Source organism: Alligator mississippiensis, chromosome 1, assembly GCF_030867095.1.
Source record: "Alligator mississippiensis isolate rAllMis1 chromosome 1, rAllMis1, whole genome shotgun sequence".
NCBI classification, from domain to species: Eukaryota; Metazoa; Chordata; order Crocodylia; family Alligatoridae; genus Alligator; species Alligator mississippiensis.
This window is the reverse complement of record NC_081824.1, coordinates 1,619,790-1,636,689: the sequence shown is the minus strand read 5'-3', so window position 1 is coordinate 1,636,689 and position 16,900 is coordinate 1,619,790. Positions and strand designations below refer to the sequence as shown.

Sequence of the window (16,900 nt, the reverse complement as noted above, 5' to 3'; positions counted from 1 at the left end):
TACAAACTCAGAGGAAGTGACGGCCTTCCACCGGACTGAGATAACGGTAACCGGGAGAACCCTTGTTGGGGAACTGGACACGGGGTGCAGTGTGTCGTTAATCAATGCCAACCTTGCGTCACGTGCAGATATAGTGCCGGGGAGGACCCTTACCATTCAAGGGGTGGGGGCCCCGCCATTTGAGTTACCAGTAACCTGTCCCCCACATTGAGTGGAGAGGCTGCGGGATGTGCATAAAACTGGGGGTGCTGGAAGGGGCTCCTGTCCCCATCCTGGCGGGACGTGATATTATGGAGCTGGAATACCTGCACAGGGAGGAGGGCCACCTCCTAGAGCTAGAGCCCTTCCGGGTTAACGTGGTGACTCGTCAAGAGAGCAGAAAGGCTAAGATGGGAGGAGTGGAAACTTCCCAGGGCCTGGTCACCCAATTGGCTACAGAGGCAGAGTGGGAGGAAGGAGAGACTCTGACTCCCTCTGACTGCAATCAGCCCCGGCCATTGAGGAAACCAGTGACCTCGAGGGTGGGTTAAGTGACAGTCCCAGGGAGGAGTTGGGTCAATCAGTGGCAGAGGAAACAGACTCCCAGGGAGGAATCCAAGGAAATCCCTGAGGGTGGGGGTGCACTCCTTGCAGGAGCACCCCAACTCCCTGTCGATGGCCTAGCAGGGCAAGCAGAGTTCAAGCAGGAGGGTCTAGCCGAGCCCAGCTTGGAAGAACTCGGGCAGAGGGCTCGGGAGTCAGAGACGGAGTCCACCCCAGAAAAGGGGGAACAGGCGGTCTGGGACAAGGGGCTCCTTTATTGGTTGTGGGTACCGAAGAACCAGGCCGAGACCTGGGAGCCCTGTCGCCGGCTCATAGTGCCTCAAAAGTTCAGGCAACAATTGCTTTCCATGGCTCATGATTTACTGTGTGCCGGTCACATGGGCAGGGACCGGACTCGCCAGCAGCTGCAGGTGAACTTTTATTGGCCCAGGATTGCCCAGAGCGTGACGGACTACTGCAAATCCTGTGGGACGTGTCAGCGGACGGGCAAGAGCGGGGACGAACAAAGAGCTCCCCTACAGCCCCTCCCGATGATCAAACAACCTTTCTACAGAGTGGGTGTAGACATTGCGGACCTGCTGAGACATCGGACCCGCCGAGGGGTCCTGACTCTGGGGGACTTTGCGACACGGTACCCGGTGGCAGTTGCCTTAACCTCCACCGAGGCACCCGTAGTAGCGGATGCTTCTGACACGGGCCTGGGAGCCGTACTTTTACAGGAACACGAGGGAAACAAAAACCCCGTGGTTTACTTGAGCAGGAAGTTGATCCCGTGGGAGCAGAACCTGTCATCCGGCGAGAAGGAGTGCCTGGTCATCGTCTGGGTGCTGAGCAAGCCACGGCCCTACTTGTCGGGGCAGCCGTTCGTTGTCCTGATGGATCATGTCCCGCTTCAATGGTTGCAAACGATGCAGAATCCCAACACCAAGCTCCAGCGATGGGCCGGGCAGCTTCAAGAGTTCAACTTCACCATTGAACACATCAAGGGGAGCCGGAACGTGATAGCAGATGCCCTGTCACGAAAGGACTCTGGGTAGCGGCTCCTCTGGACTCCGGACTACTGGAGAGATCTCTGGTGATCTCTAGCGTGGGGACTACCCAACATGTTGTATGGGTTTTGTATGGTATTGCTATAACTCGTTTCAGGTGTCAGGCATTCTTTTTCTTTAGGCATCCCATGTGAACTCCCCGACCCAACACGCCCGGGCACATGGCCCTGAGAAGCCCTGTGCCCGAGCTTTTCAAGGAGCGGGGGGAAGTGTGGCAGAAATGCCACCGTCTGTGTCTCTCTCCAGAAACCTGTCCCGGTCACCTTGGGACACTGGGGTCGAATTTCTGAGGGAGGGGGGATTTTCCTCCCTACCTACACGACAAAAGCTTGGTGCCGAGGTGTGGTCCCTCTGGTCGCCTGAGTGGGGGAGGAAAAGCCCCTGCTCCTCTGCCCAGGTGACCAGTGATGCTTTGTAAATTGGTTGGCTAATTGTCAACACTGCTGGCTTCTGTTGGACTGGGCTGCTGAGGTCAGAAAGGCGATATAAGGGCCTGGTCCAAGAAGAAGGAGGAGAAGCCATTTTTCCAGCATGGCCCAAACACCAGGACAAAGGGAGAGAGTCTGATCCATCTAAATGCTCTCTCTCTGGAAATCTCCAAGCGAGATCTCTACCATCTTCTGGATGATACTTGTGTTTCGAGCTAGTCAGCTCCCAGTGATGCATTTGCGTATCAAACAGCTACCTCAGCCAGACTGGTTTGCTCACTGGTAATCCCTTGATAGTGCCCTACCTCTTACCCTAGTCTAACCCTACCCTTTGTAACCAATAAAGTTCTCCTTTGTGACTGGTGTAGGAGACTTATTGAGGGGTGGGTGTAATTATGCCTAGAAGGCCCCTTACGTCTGGGGACTAAGGGAAACTATCCTTTTTGGGCCCCGACTTGGGGAGGAGCCCTAAGTGCTTGTATTGGGTCGAGTACCCGTAGGACTATTAGGCCTGTGTTTCCCCAAGGAATATTGGCTTAGTCCTTTGGGAAGTCGAGGCAGCTCCTCTCAAGGCAGGAGCCTTTAATCCCTTCCCGGCAAATGCAGGACAGGCACTCAGGCCCCCATACCCCAGCTAGATGCCTATCCAACCTCCTCTTGAAGACCCCCAGGGTAGGGGAGAGCACCACCTCCCTTGGGAGCCCGTTCCAGACCTTGGCCACTCGAACTGTGAAGAAGTTCTTCCTAATGTCCCGTCTAAATCTGCTCTCTGCTAGCTTGTGGCCATTGTTTCTTGTAACCCCCGGGGGCGCCTTGGTGAATAAATACTCACCAATTCCCTTCTGTGCCCCCGTGATGAACTTATAGGCAGCCACAAGGTCGCCTCTCAACCTTCTCTTGCGGAGGCTGAAAAGGTCCAGTTTCTCTAGTCTCTCCTCGTAGGGCTTGGTCTGCAGGCCCTTGACCATACGAGTGGCCCTTCTCTGGACCCTCTCCAGGTTATCCGCATCCCTCTTGAAGTGCGGTGCCCAGAATTGCACGCAGTACTCCAACTGCGGTCTGACCAGCGCCCAATAGAGGGGAAGTATCACCTCCTTGGACCTGTTCGTCATGCATCTGCTGATGCACGATAAAGTGCCATTGGCTTTTCCGATGGCTTTGTCACACTGCCAACTCATGTTCATCTTGGAGTCCACTAGGACTCCAAGATCCCTTTCCGCTTCTGTGCCACCAAGATGTCAAATTGATTCAGCTGATTTGGCTCGGAACAGAAACATTTCCCTTAAAAAAAACAAACCCTCACACCCCCAGGCCCAGGCCCCTGCCCTGCACGGAGCACTTTACCTGACCCTGCTGGGACGGAGGCATCCCTCTGCATCCCCAGGGCAGGATGGCCAGGAACGGCTCTAGCACCACCAGCTCCAGCACCTGCTCCTTGCTGCGGTGCTGGGGCTCCAGTCAGCGCTGGCAGAGCTCCCGCAGCTCCAGGTCCAGGGGCTTTGTCCCAGCAGAGCCTGCCCGGGGCACGGGGGAGCCAGGAGGGACCTGGTGGGATCCCCTCTCCCTGGGTGTCCACCTTGCTTCAGCTTGTGGCATTTTTTCAAATTACTGCTGTGAAATACCACGTGTCACTAGGTGTCGGTGCGGAGTTGAACGGCCGCTGGGCTCTGAGGCGATAGCCCCCATGGCTATTCGTTGAGGGGAGCCAGGGCGGCTGCGCCTGCACCCCTCGTGGAGGCCTGATATTTGTTTGTTTATTTATTAATTTAATTATTATTAAAAAACCCCAAAAATAGCTTCACTCACCCCACTTAAAAAATGCCACACAATTGATAATAAACTGTTAAAAATGTTTGAAGTCAAGTCTAGCCTGAACTTTCCTTGCTAGTCAAGCACCGATTTAGTTATGACACTAATAAAAAATGATTAAATAAGAAACAAAAGAAGTCAAGTCTTACCGAGCTAAAAAAAAACTCTGTAAAGGTAACACTACTCAAAAAAATGCAGGCATGGTAAAAATTAGGACATTTTTCCTTAAACAGACTACAAAAAGTTCTCCAGGCTTCCCTCATTGCAGTGTTACACCCAAAACAAATCCTGGGCATCACAATTAAACTCAATGTATACAGGTCAGTAATAAAACCTATTCATCTAAACCTGAATGAAAATAACAAATAAAAAGTTGTAAATCTAAAACCTGGTCTTATCAAGCCTCATCTTCAGTTTGTTTGTAGAAATCATGTAAATCAAGCCATTCATTCTTATTTTTGCTTCCATTAAAACAATACCATTTTAAAACCACCCCAAACCGTAATTCAAGTGTAATTGATGCAAAAAGATGCGCTTATGCTAAAAGCACAATGTAAAAATGGGACAATAAGTTATAAGGACTATTAGATCATCACAAAATCTGTGTGCACTTCATACCATCGCTGCGGTCAGGCCCCTGGCAGGGGGCAGCTGGAGGGGAGACATCCAAGGAAGCAAGCAGGGCTCATCAATTATAACACTGCCCTGGCTGGAAAGAGATGCCCTGCGGCATCGTCACGCCAGCCAGTGCCCTCCCCTCCCACCCGGGATGGCGCCCCGGTCACCACTGCGTAGCAGCAGCTGCACCGCGATGCAAGATGTCCAGAAACGTCTCCGAGGTGGCAGCCTTCACGCCTGCGCGGCTGGGAGCAGGGACGATGTTCCCGGCAAGAGCAGTGTGTGGTGTCAGCTCTGCTGCTCCTCGGGGGTTTCCTTTTTCCACGTAGCAGCAGCAACATCAATCCTCCTCAGTGAAGGGTACGTCCTTGGTGAGCAAGATATCGGGGATGGGGGGGAAGAGTTTTGGAGGGGTGAGTGTTGGGGGGAAAAGGGGAGAAGACCCCCAGCACCCTCCCCCAGGGAAACACCAACCTGTGACACCCCCTGCCCCACCCCTGCTTAAACCCAGGGGAATCCAGGTCAGCCCAGGGCCTGTTTAGACACAGCTGGAACCAGCCTGGACTCAGCGCTGCCCCCTCCTCCCCCCCCCCCCCGCCATCAGACTGGACTGGGCTGGAGTGGAATAGTTGTGGGGTGACCTCCCACAGGCGCCGGAGGACAGGGGCTGCCCCCTGTGGCAGAAATGCCACCGTCGGTGCCCCTCTCCTGAGATCTGTCTGTGCCAGCCTGAGAGGCTGGTGTTGAATCCCTCAGGGCAGGGATCTCCCTCCCTGTCTACATGACAAATGCTCTGGTCACCTGGGCAGGGGGGAAAGCCCGGCCCTGCGAGCGGGCCCAGGTAGCCAGGGATGCTTGGCAGATTGGTCAGCTTGTGGCCAGCACTGGCAGCTTCGATTGGACCAAGCTGCTGAGGTCAGTGAGGGTATAAATAGGCCCGGTCCAGGAAGAAGGCAGCCATTAGCCATGCGGTCATCCAGGTGAATCTGAAACGGGCTCTCTCCTCATCACCGCATGCTCCAAGAGTGGCCTGCCTCCAGAGGAAACTCCAACCACCTCTGGACGATGCAAGTGAGTAAGCTACTCGAGATCAGACTAGATATTTAGCTTCAGTAACTCAGATGCGTGTTTAAACAGCTACCTCAGCCATTCTAGTTTGCTCTATGGGATTCCTCTGATATTTCTATGATATTGCTCTACCTTTTACCCTGTTTTCACCCTACCCCCTGAATCAATAAAGCTCTCCTTGTGACCGGTGTGGAGACTTATTCAGGGGTGGGTCTAAATTATGCCGAGGAGGCCCCTTAGGTCTGTGGACTGAGGGAGACTTCCCTAATAAGCCCCTGACTTGGGAAGTGCCCCAAGTGCCAGTATTGGGTCTAGGACCCATTGGACGACCAGGCCTGTGTTCTCCAAGGTGCGCAGAGCCAGAAGTGAGTCCAGAGCCTTGGATGGTGGCAGCGGGAACCCCAGGCTAGCGGGTGTGCTCCAGGGAAGGGGTCGGCCGGACGGGAGGCACCCCAGGGAGGCACTCGGAGCCTGGAAGGGGGTTAGGCGCAGGGAGGTGGGCAGCTCAACACAGGAGCGCCCCCGACTGGCCCGTCATACCCCCCACCTCGCAGCACGACCCAGCCTCACATGAACTGCATCACCCTCCAGCTGCAAGGAGGAAGCATGGGGGGATTTCCCTATTTCACCCCCCAGCTGCTACCTACTTGGGGAGGCGGACCCCCTAACCCTCCTAGCCCCCCACATCAACCCTGGATGTCCCCCAGTCCAACAGACCAAGACCAGCCCTGGGGGCCCCCAGCAAGGCAGCCTTGCAGCGCTGATGCTGGGGTCTGGCTGCTGCCGCCCCGGGGGCACGTGGACCGGAGAATCCCCCGTCCCCCCAGGTCCAGGCACAGCGGTGATGAGTCCTTCCTGCTCCCCCGCCCCAAGGCCTGGGCATGGCCTCGGCCCCAGGGCTTCGCCCGGCACTTACTGCGCCAGTGAACAGCTGCGCCCGCCCCGGCAATGACCAGCACGACGACACCGATCACGGTGCCCACAATCAGCATCGGGTTGAACCCTAGAAGAGGGAAGGGGCCTGTGAGCGAGGGGAACCCCCAGACCTGCCCCCAACGCTGCACGGGCCCGGTGCCCCCTCCCCATCGGTACCCCCTGCACCCTCCGACCCCCCAATCCCTTCCCCACTTAGCCCGGGGTCAGTCATCCACCCCTCCCTGGGGGGGTCATTCACTGCTCCTGCCTTTGTCCCAGGACACTGTCAGGGCTGCACCCAGGCTCACGTGCTCCACGCGGCAGGTGTAGTCGTGGTTGCTGCTCGGGTCGATCTCGATGGTGGCCAAGGTCTGGTAGGTCCCGTCTCCGCCGGGAAGGACCCATGAAGATCTCGTCTCCTGGGGCTGCGCCTCCCCGTTCTCCAGCCAGACGACGGCCACGTCCCTGGGATAGAAGCCGTGCACCCGGCAGGACAGGGCGGTGCGTCCGTCCCGGGACAAGGGCCTGTGGCTCACCTCTGCCATGGGGTGCTCTGGGAGGGAGGGAGGAGACCCCCGTTAGAGTGACCGCCCCTGCTGAGCCCTCAGCACCCCTACCAGGAGGTCGGCTGGGCCCTGCATTGGGCCACACAAACTGGCTCCAGCGCCCATTTCAGGCAGGACCAGATAGTGCTGGGTGGGAGCACACAGGATGGGAGACATGTCTTTGATGGGCTCAGGGCTGCTGGAACGGGGTCCCATACACCTGATCTCTAGTTCTCAGACATGCAGCCACAGCAGGGACAGGGGCACCGTGTCCCACAGCAGCTCTGGGGCCTTGCCCAGTGGCAGGACCAAGACACGGCACTCACCACCGTGGACAGAGGGGATTCCCCAGGGTGGGGGTGCCCCAGTCAGTGCTGCCCTGGGCGGTGACACCGGGACTCACTGCTCTGCAGCGCTGCCTCCCCGTGCTGCAGGTACTGCCGCAGCCACACAATGCAGGTCTCCTCCAGGTAGGATCTTGTGAGCTGAAGAAGGATCTTATCCTCATTCCAGGTCTGCTGGGTGACCCGGGCCTGTGTTGTTCCTGCTACCCAGGTGCACGTTCCCAGGTCATAGCTTATGAAGTCTCCCCCGTCGTAGCCAACCTCCATGTAGCCTCCAGTGCTGCCGTCTTCACCAACCTCACAGCCGTACATGAACTGGAGAGTGTGAGACCCTGAAACAAGCACAGATCCAGGCCCTGGTCAGGGTCACAGCCCCAGGGAGCAGGTGCCCGAGGGCTGCCGGGCTGGGCAGGGGCAGAGCCGACCCCATGGCAGGGCAGCACGGGGACAGGTTGGGGGTCTGGTCACGGAGAAGAAGCCTGAGGGACACAACTGCGGCCACCGCACACCTGGGAACGTGAGAGCCCAGGACTGGGGAGGAGGGGAAGGGCAAGTTCACGGGGAGGAAGGGGCAGGTGAAACGGGCCAGGACAAGCCCAGGATGGAAAGTAGAGCGGTGCTTCTCTGTGCAGGAGCAGCACGGGGCAGGGCAGCCTCCCCGTGGGGCAGCGAGACCCAGGAACAAAACCCGAGTAGTGGATGCTGCAGCTTCCCAGAGCTCGTCCTGGACTGTGTCCCTGGAGGTGCCCCCAGGATCGTGCCCCATCCAGCCCAACCCCTGTCCACACCTGGGGGGTGACAGGGCCTGGTCCCTGCACCCCACAGCTCCCCCCACACAGACATCTGAGTCCCCGCGGTAACTGCCCACCATGGCCGCACACTCCTGGGGGTCCGGTCCTTCCCCCTCGGATTCCCAACTCCTGCTTTGGTCTCCGCCTCCCTCCCTCCCTCCTCTTTTCCCTTTCTCCGCGCCTACCAACACCCACTCCCATCGCCTGGTCCCTTCCTGCCCTGCAAACCCCTCCCTGCCCTGCTCCAGCCCCAGCACCAAACAAAACAGCTCCGCGAGGGCTGTCTGAATCACGGCAGCAGGAGCCAAGCCCTGACCCCCAGGCTGAAGCCAGACACCCGGCGGTGGGGGGTCTGTGTAACAAGTGCTGAGGCATCGACCTGCGGGGCCGGGGATGCACCAGAGCCACATGGGAGAGGGAGACGGCTCCCTCCACAGCCCCTGAGTCCCTGGCCAACGACTGACCCATCACCACTGCCCCTGGCCCTGCCCGAGGCGAGTGCAGGGAGGAGCCAGCTGCAGGGACACACGGACCAGAACCGAGACAACACGACACACTCCTGGCTCCCCACCCCGCGCTCCTGATGGGCAGGTGCCTCCCCCATGCCCTCCTCAGTCACGCTCAGGCCCCGGATCCCCCATGGCCTCCTGCTCACACCTGCCTGCTCACACTCACCCCTGCTCTGGTTGTAGCGATACCGCAGGGTGACCAGGTTCCGTTTAAATCTGTCCTGCCACTGCTGCAAGCTCCTGGTTTCTGTGTCCCAGAAGTCTGGGTCGACGGCCCCCTGCACCCAGTTCCCGCGCGGCTCCTCTCTCTGCCTCTCGCTGTCGTAGTGGAGAATTTGCTGGTCGTCCACGTAGCCCACGGCAGTGAAGCTAGGCACATCCGGGCTGGGGTCCGACACCGTAGTGTAGAAATGCTGGTAGGAGTGGGAGCCTGCGGGAGTGACGGGTCAGCACTAGTGGGGCAGACACCAGTGCCCCCAGTGCTCACTGCCCCCTCCCGCAGGGGCCGCAGAGGAAGGACACGGGGCTGCACCAGGCTGCAGCAGAGGCGCAGAGCGAGGGAGCGGTGGGGCCAACAGGACAGGGCAGAGCCGGCTGAGTCGGGGCAGGGGCCGGGGAGGAGGGACAGGACCGACCCCGCAGGGCACAGGCCTGGTCTGGAGGGGCCACACACCCTGTCCCACAGCCGAGTCGTGCTGCCCCACACCCCGCATCCAGGAACAGCCGCACTGGGAGAGGGGAGGTGCGGGGTGCCCATCCACGGGCTGGTGGGCCCAGGGGTGGCTGCAGAGACTGGGCAGCGCTGTGGGTTTGGACCAGGCCCTGCCAGTCAGCATTGCCGAGCGAGACTGGGGCAGTCCCCAGCCAGTCCCCGACCCCCGCACTATTTCTGCAAGTCGTTTTTCCCTGGCAATGCCCCGGGCACAGGGGCACCAGGGCAGATCCGAAAGAGAAGAGCAAGAAAAGCCCAGAGCAGCCTCTGGCTCCTTCCAGCTGCTCCCACACCCAGCCCCGTCCCCCTCTGCCTCCGACCCCGCCACGGCAGTGCTCAGCCCCGGGCCCGAGCCCCCTCAGCAAACACCACCTCCTCCTTTCTACTCCTTTTGCCCCAGAAAACAGGAGAGCAGCTCCCATGGGGCAGAGCCTGCAGACCCCTTGCCCACTGCTTACGGGCACTGGAGGAAGGCACCACGGTGCTCTTCAGCTGCGGTGTCTCTCGTGTCTCACGCAGCCCCGCTACCAGACATGGCACCAGGATCCCCAGCCCTACGATGCAGCCTGGGGGGAAGCAGGGGTCAGAGGAGGCTCCATATGAGGGAGGGGAGCAGAAGCAGCTCCCTCCCTGCTCCTGGACACCCGGCTTCCTCGTCCCAAATCCCGGAGCCGGGGCTGGAAGGGACCCCAAGGGCACATCCAGCTCAACGCCCCCCATGAGGCAGCAGGATCAGGCCCCTGCACCCCAAATGCCCCCATCCCCTAACCGCTTCTCACAGCTGCCATCACCCAAGCCCTGGGGAGAGCAGTGGGGGTGTGCTCCCCACATCCTGCTGCTGCTGGGGGTCGGAGACGCCCAGGCCCCAGGCCAGGCTGAGCAGGGGGCAAATCCCTGACCCTCAACAGGGAGCCAACACCCTCCTGCCAGGACCCTGCGGGCTTGGTGCCAGCATTGGCGCAGCCCAGGCCCAGCCCCAGCCTGGGCTGCAGCAGCACCAGCGCTCCGGGGCAGAGGAAACCCCCCGACACACGCAGCAGCAAGGGGGGCACCCAGCACAGGCCTGGAAGAGCGCCAGGCAGAGCCCGGCACCGCGACGCTCGGGTCGCCCCGTACCAGCGCACATCCAAACTGCTTTTGAACGGAGGCAGGAATGGATCTTGTGCCGTCTGGTCCTGCTGCTGCTGGGGGCTGGGGCCTCTGTGGGAGAAAGACAGGAAAACCCATGGCACGAGTGCTCCCCGCACACACCAGGCCAGACAGCCCAGGGCTTTGGGCTCCAGCCTCCTGCTCTCACCCCCAGAGCCAGGAGAGAGCCCAGGCCCCGGGCCCCAGCCCCGTCCGCCTTCCTCCCAAAGCCCCGAACTCACCAGGGGAGTTGGTGCCACTCGGGCACTGGGTGCCCACCTGCACCATCTCCATGTCCCCGTCCTGCGCTGCCTGGGTCCCTACTGCAGCACAGGAGAGGTAAGGGGGGCTGCCGCCCCCTCCCCACGCCCCACAACAGGGAGATCCCAGCCTCCCTCCCGCCCCGCCAGGCCCCGCTCTGCTCCTTTCCCGGCTCTTCCTCCACGTTGCTGCCTCCCAGAGCGCAGTGGAGCCCCTCACCGGCACTGGGCTGTGGCTGGCTCTGGGGGTAGGGGGCTCTAGATGTGGCTAGCTCCGGGGTGGGCTCCAGGGGAGGTTGCTGGTGCCCCCTGCCCTGCCCCAGCCCCTCAACAGGGGGAGAATATTCTCATCACCCCCCTGCTCTCAGCCCCCGAGCACCCAGGTGTCCAGGCCCCTGCCCCCCCTACCCTGCACGGTACCCAGGCATCCGGGCTGCCCCCCCCCCCCCCCCAGGTGAGCTGCTGAGGTGTCTGCGGTGGGGGGGGGGGACAGCTGGGTCAGAGCAGCTGGGTCTGGACCAGCCCTGTTGTATGAGGGGCTTGTTCAACAAGGACAAGTGCAAGGTCCTCCTCTGAGGAGGGCCAATCCCCTGCACCGGTGCAGGCTGGGGCCACGGGCTGGCAGCCGCTCTGCAGAAAGGACCTGGGGGACAGGGGACAAGGCGCTGAACAGGAGCCGGCCGTGTGCCCGTGGTGCTGGTGCCAGCAGGTCCAGGGCAGTGATTCTTCCCCCTATTCAGCACTGGGGAGGCCACATCTGGAGTCCAGTGTCCAGCTGTGGGTCCCCACGACAGAAAGGACGTGGACAAGTTGGAGAGAGTCCAGTGAAGGGCAAGCAAAATGGTTAGGACAGGACTGGGGAGGAGAGGTTGGGGGACCTGGGCTGATGGAGTCTGGAGAAGAGCAGACCGAGGGGGATGAATAGCAGCCCTCAGCTCCCTGCAGGGGCTGCAAGGAGGTTGGAGCTGGGCTGTTGTCAGCAAGGGCAGGTGACAACCCCCACGGACCCTGCGGGACACGTGTCGGGCCCCCACTGCCGCCCTGAGCTCCCCCCCCCCGCACACCGCGTCCCCCGCAGCGGTCACACGCCGCCGCGAGCCTGCGCTAAACCGCTGCACAACGTTACCGAAACAGCGCCGTGCTCCCCGGGAGCCCGGACCCAGCGAGCTCTCCCGGGCGGGTCGGGCTGGGAGGGGCCCGGCCCTCGCGGGGCTGCAGGGCCGCAGGCCAAGGGCGGGCTGGGTCCAAGCTGGTCCCAGCTGCGGGTGCCCAGGCCCTGGGCTGAGATGTCGGCTCCCCCCACGGCACAGCCCCCCCCCCGCAATCACGCGCCCGTCCTCCCATCTGTCCCGCCCCGCCCGCACCCGCTTGTTTGTGCGGGAAGTCCCTGAGTTGTGGGCGGGGGCGGGACAGATGGGAGGACGGGAGCTCTCCGACTCCCCCAGCATGATTTCCCGGCACAGGCAGCATGCAAATCTCTCCCCCGGGGCTCCCCCTGCGCCAGCGGCTCCTCGTCCCGCTCTGACTCGCTGCCAGGAGGGCACAGCCCCGCGGTGCTTCATTCAGGAGCCTTTCCTACCCTGCCTTTTTCTTTTTTCTCACCAAGACAAGTAAAACTATTTGTGCATTGTTTTTACTTCTATTTGTATCTGGGTCTTTCTGGTGCTGCTTTAATTTATAGATTCATAGATGCTAGGGTCGGAAGGGACCTCAATAAATCATCGAGTCCGACCCCCTGCATAGGCAGGAAAGAGTGCTGGGTCTAGATGATCCCAGCTAGATACTCGTCTAACCTCCTCTTGAACACCCCCAGGGTAGGGGAGAGCACCACCTCCCTTGGGAGCCCGGTCCACACCTTGGCCACTCGAACTGTGAAGAAGTTCTTCCTAACGTCCAGTCTAAATCTGCTCTCTGCTAGCTTGTGGCCATTGTTTCTTGTAACCCCCGGCGGCGCCTTGGTGAATAAAACCTCACCAATTCCCTTCTGTGCCCCCGTGATGAACTTATAGGCAGCCACAAGGTCGCCTCTCAACCTTCTCTTGCGGAGGCTGAAAAGGTCCAGTTTCGCTAGTCTCTCCTCGTAGGGCTTGGTCTGCAGGCCCTTGACCATACGAGTGGCCCTTCTCTGGACCCTCTCCAGGTTATCCGCATCCCTCTTGAAGTGCGGCGCCCAGAATTGCACGCAGTACTCCAACTGCGGTCTGACCAGCGCCCGATAGAGGGGAAGTATCACCTCCCTGGACCTATTCATCATGCATCTGCTGATGCACGATAAAGTGCCATTGGCTTTTCTGATGGCTTCGTCACACTGCCGGCTCATGTTCATCTTGGAGTCCACTAGGACTCCAAGATCCCTTTCCACTTCCATGCCACCCAGCAGGTCATTCCCTAGGCTGTAGGTGTGCTGGACATTTTTCCTCCCTAGGTGCAGCACTTTGCATTTCTCCTTGTTGAACTGCATCCTCTTGTTTTCCGCCCACTTGTGCAACCTGTCCAGGTCTGCCTGCAGCTGTTCCCTGCCCTCCGGCATGTCCACTTCTCTCCATAGCTTTGTGTCATCTGCAAACTTGGACAGAGTACACTTCACTCCGGGTTCAAAGGCAAGGGAGCAGCATAGGGCAGGTTTTCCTTTTTCCGGCTTGAAATCCCGGCTGCCCGGGAGAACACATCGATATCTACGTCCCCATCCCCATCCCCATCCCCATCCGCAGAGCCAGTGAGAGAGAGTAACAGGATCACAAGGGAACACGTCCTGGTTGGACACATCTCTGCACAGTGCCGGGTTTCTCAAAGCGAGTACGCAATAAATGACACCGGCAGGTGAATCCCCTGTTCTCACTGCTACCGTATCTGACACCAAAGATCCCAAACTCTGCCGCAGAACTGAACGGACGTCTCGTGGTGCTTCCTCAACAACAAGGGCTTCATATCCACGTCTCTTCGGAAAAGAGAGAAGCGGGGCTTTGCCAAGTGCTCTCCAGGGAGGTTTCCGCGTCAGCCCAGCAGCAAACAGTCCTTCTTGGGGGCCCGCGTGCACGCCCTCAGCCCAGCACCCGGCACGGCGAGGCAGGAGAGAAGAGGGGCACTGGGGCAGACACGGCTTCAAGCCTCACCACCCACCTCAACCGAGAGAGAGCCGGCTGCCAGGCAAGCTCCCGCACGACCCGGCGCGGTGTGAGCACAGCCTGCGCAGCGCTGCGCTGCGCTGCGCTGCGCTGCGCTGCGGGGCCGCCCGGGTGCCCGGGCCGGCTGCGGGACGTGGCTCTGGGCACGGCCGAGCCCGGCACGAGCGGCTAAGAGCACTGCTGAGCGTGCAAGGCAGCGCTTGGCGTGCCCGCGCGGCCCTCCTCTCGCGGCTGCGAAGCCCGCAGGGAAGGAAGCACAGCCAAGGAGCGCGGGGGAAGCTTTTCTGTTCTCCGGCTTGAAAACCCAGCTGCAGCGCGCAGGTCGGAGCGCGGGGAGGGCTTTGTTGCGGGCTCCAAGCGCCGCTCCAGCCCCAGGAGGGCAGCGCGGAGCCGCCTGGCTTTCCTCCGGGGGAGCCGCAGCACGGCAGCACGGGGCCGGCTCGTTCCCGGCGCTCCCTCCGCGCGGCACGGACTGCCCCTCCGCGCCTTGATCCGGCGGCGGCTGCGCCCGGCTCGGAGCACGGCAGCCCGCGCCCACACGTGTGTCTCTGCCGCGCGCTACACGTGGGTGCACAATGCCCTGTGCTACATGTGGGAGCTGCGCGCATTAGTGTAGGTCGGGACGCAAACGACTGTGGACAGCAGTGGGGTCCCTGTGCCGGGAGCGTGTGTCCGCCCCGAGCAGCGCGAAGCCGGGGTTGTTCCCGGCCCTCAGCGCCGGGCTCCAAGCCCCGCTCCGGCCGCAGGCGGGGCCCGCCGCACTGCCCCGCGCGGCCACAGGAGGGCGCCTCTGAGCCTGCACGTGCTGGCTGCATGTCCCGACCGGACCACAGGAGGGCAGCACTGAGCCGGGACTGTGCTCACGCGCGGCCCGGCTGCACGGCACACCTAGTCTGGCTGTATTGACGACAGGCACTAGCAGCCGGTTACACACGAGTGTGACGGGTGAACATCTCTGTCACTACCCCCGCAGAGAGACGGACACAGAAGGCTAGTAACAGGGGCACTGTGTTACGTGCGCTGTGTATTATACAGACGCACCCTTAGTGGGTACATCTCTGGACAGATTCAAGGTTTTCAGAGCGACTACACAAGGAGTAACACCCTCACTTCCACCCCGTTCTCACTGTTACACTGTTTTCCACAAGCAAGCCCAAACTCTGCCCTGGCACTGACCTGCTGTCCTGTGGTGCTTCCTCAACAACAGGGTTTTCAGTTCTTTTTCTCTTTAAAAATGAATATTTGGCGTTGTGCAAGGTGGTCTCTAGAGAGGCTGCAATATCAGTCCAGAACCAAACAGTCCTTCCTAGGGGTCCCTGCGCACCACCTCCCAGCATACCCAGGAGACAGAGCGGCTATGTGAGCGGGACGACGGAAAAGGAGCACCGGGACAGACAAACAGGTTCAAGATAAGAGAAACAAAGAGCGTGGGAGCAAGGAAAGCTCTTCCCCGCTGGCCTCCCAACTCTCCGCTTGCAGCTGGGAAATAGCGGTGGAGCCATGCTACAAACTGGGACGGGACAAGGGGCTTCATGGGAGGCTTCCGGGACAAGTGGGAGTCCGAGGCTGACAGAAACAGTAGGCTCGCAGGCCCTGTGGTGTTGGGCACAGGAAATGAGGCCTGAGTGCGAATAAGTTCAGCCAGGTCTCTTACTTGACTAAGAGGAGAGGCAACGAGAGAAAAAGAGAAGAGAAAAACACGCTGATGCTGTGTGTTTCAAAATGTTCTCAGATAAGAAAAACCTTCATGCCTTGTTCTGACTTATGATACGAAGCTCTGTGTGCAGCTGTTAACCTCCTCCTTCCCCTCCAACCCGAAGCTGACAACTGTTCCCAAAACACAGTGTGTTTTTCTGAATAAGTAAACTGCTTGTGCGTGACAAACGAATGATCAACTTCTTTCTGTTTCTCTCAAGGTTGCTTTGCCTGAGCCCTGCATCTTCTCTCGCTGTCTGAAGTATAAATACGCTTGTAAACTTGTCGAGGTCAGAGTTGCTCTGAGAGCCCTCCTTGTAGTCACTCGTGTAGCTCTCAATAAACCAGGAGGGCTCTGCCAGGTCTGATACAACCACAACGCAAAGTTGAATGTCTTCCACACCTCTTCCGCAGCAGCCCACACAGGGACCCATCCTTGCAGCTGTGACAGCTGTCGCGGGCCCTTAAACCCCAGGCCTGTAGGTGCCAATGGTCACGCTGAACCTCCTCACCTCTAAGCTGGTTCCAAGGACAAGCGCACAAGGACTGGCCTGGGAGAAAGGGAAGATCCACATCAGACACTTGCACACGAGGGAAAATGCTCATCCTGTTAACCATCAGTCCGTGAACCATGGAGGAGGGTAAGATGACCCAGCTGCCAGCCTCAGCCTGAGCCATTTTCAAGGCATCTACGCTAAGCTGGAGAAGTGCTGCAAACAGAAGGTCCGAAGCCTTGTTCTGACCGACTGCAGCATGAACCTTTGCAGATGTGACAGCTAAGTTGGTCACCAAGTAAAGGAAGCCATCAAATAATTAAACAAAGCACCAGGCCTAAAAGGAGCTAAGGAAAGTCTATACATTAAAATGGTCCACACTTGCAACATCGTAGCTTTATCCTTAAGTAGTAGTAGTGGTAGGGACTGATGTAACTCAACGTTCACCTATAGATATTGGCATAGGCTGAAGGGAAATTTGGAGAACTCAGCCAATTCAAGAAAACTTGCTGCCAATCTGTGCCCCGCCACCCACCCCCACTCCTGAGTTTCCCCAGCCAATGTAAGCGAGCACCTGTCGTGTGTATATCACACATACACACCTATCTATACACATACACACACACATATATATACATATACATACACACCTGTATACATATACATACACACACACACACACCTATCTCTCTCTATATGTATACACACACACCCCTATATATATATATATACACACACACACACATCCACACGCACCTATACACACACCCCCTGTGTACACACACCCCTATATCTATCTACCTATCTACACACACCTATATATATATATACACACAATCCTATACACACACACACCTATATATATAT

The 16,900-nt window shown here is 59.3% G+C and overlaps 1 protein-coding gene across 1 annotated transcript; it reads right to left on the bottom strand.

The window, feature by feature from the left end:
- Window positions 1–6,681: 6,681 nt before the first annotated feature.
- Window positions 6,682–11,045, bottom strand: LOC132250365 (major histocompatibility complex class I-related gene protein-like). The gene is made up of 6 exons (XM_059727154.1): window positions 10,702–11,045; window positions 10,448–10,531; window positions 9,790–9,897; window positions 8,786–9,049; window positions 7,379–7,651; window positions 6,682–6,983 (listed from the first exon to the last, which is right to left on the bottom strand). The coding sequence occupies exons 1-6, from the start codon at window positions 10,751–10,753 to the stop codon at window positions 6,682–6,684; spliced, it is 1,083 nt and encodes a 360-aa protein (XP_059583137.1). The 5' UTR covers window positions 10,754–11,045.
- Between the last annotated feature and the right edge of the window lie 5,855 nt (window positions 11,046–16,900).

Excerpts from the sequence above, each read along its gene's own strand:
- LOC132250365 (XM_059727154.1), bottom strand. The coding sequence starts at position 10,753 with ATGGAGATGGTGCAGGTGGGCACCCAGTGCCCGAGTGGCACCAACTCC. Across the intron at positions 10,532-10,701 it reads GAGTGGCACCAACTCCCCTG|AGGCCCCAGCCCCCAGCAGC; the intron begins GTGAGTTCGGGG and ends TTTCTCCCACAG. Across the intron at positions 9,050-9,789 it reads GGTGCCTTCCTCCAGTGCCC|GCTCCCACTCCTACCAGCAT; the intron begins GTAAGCAGTGGG and ends TCACTCCCGCAG.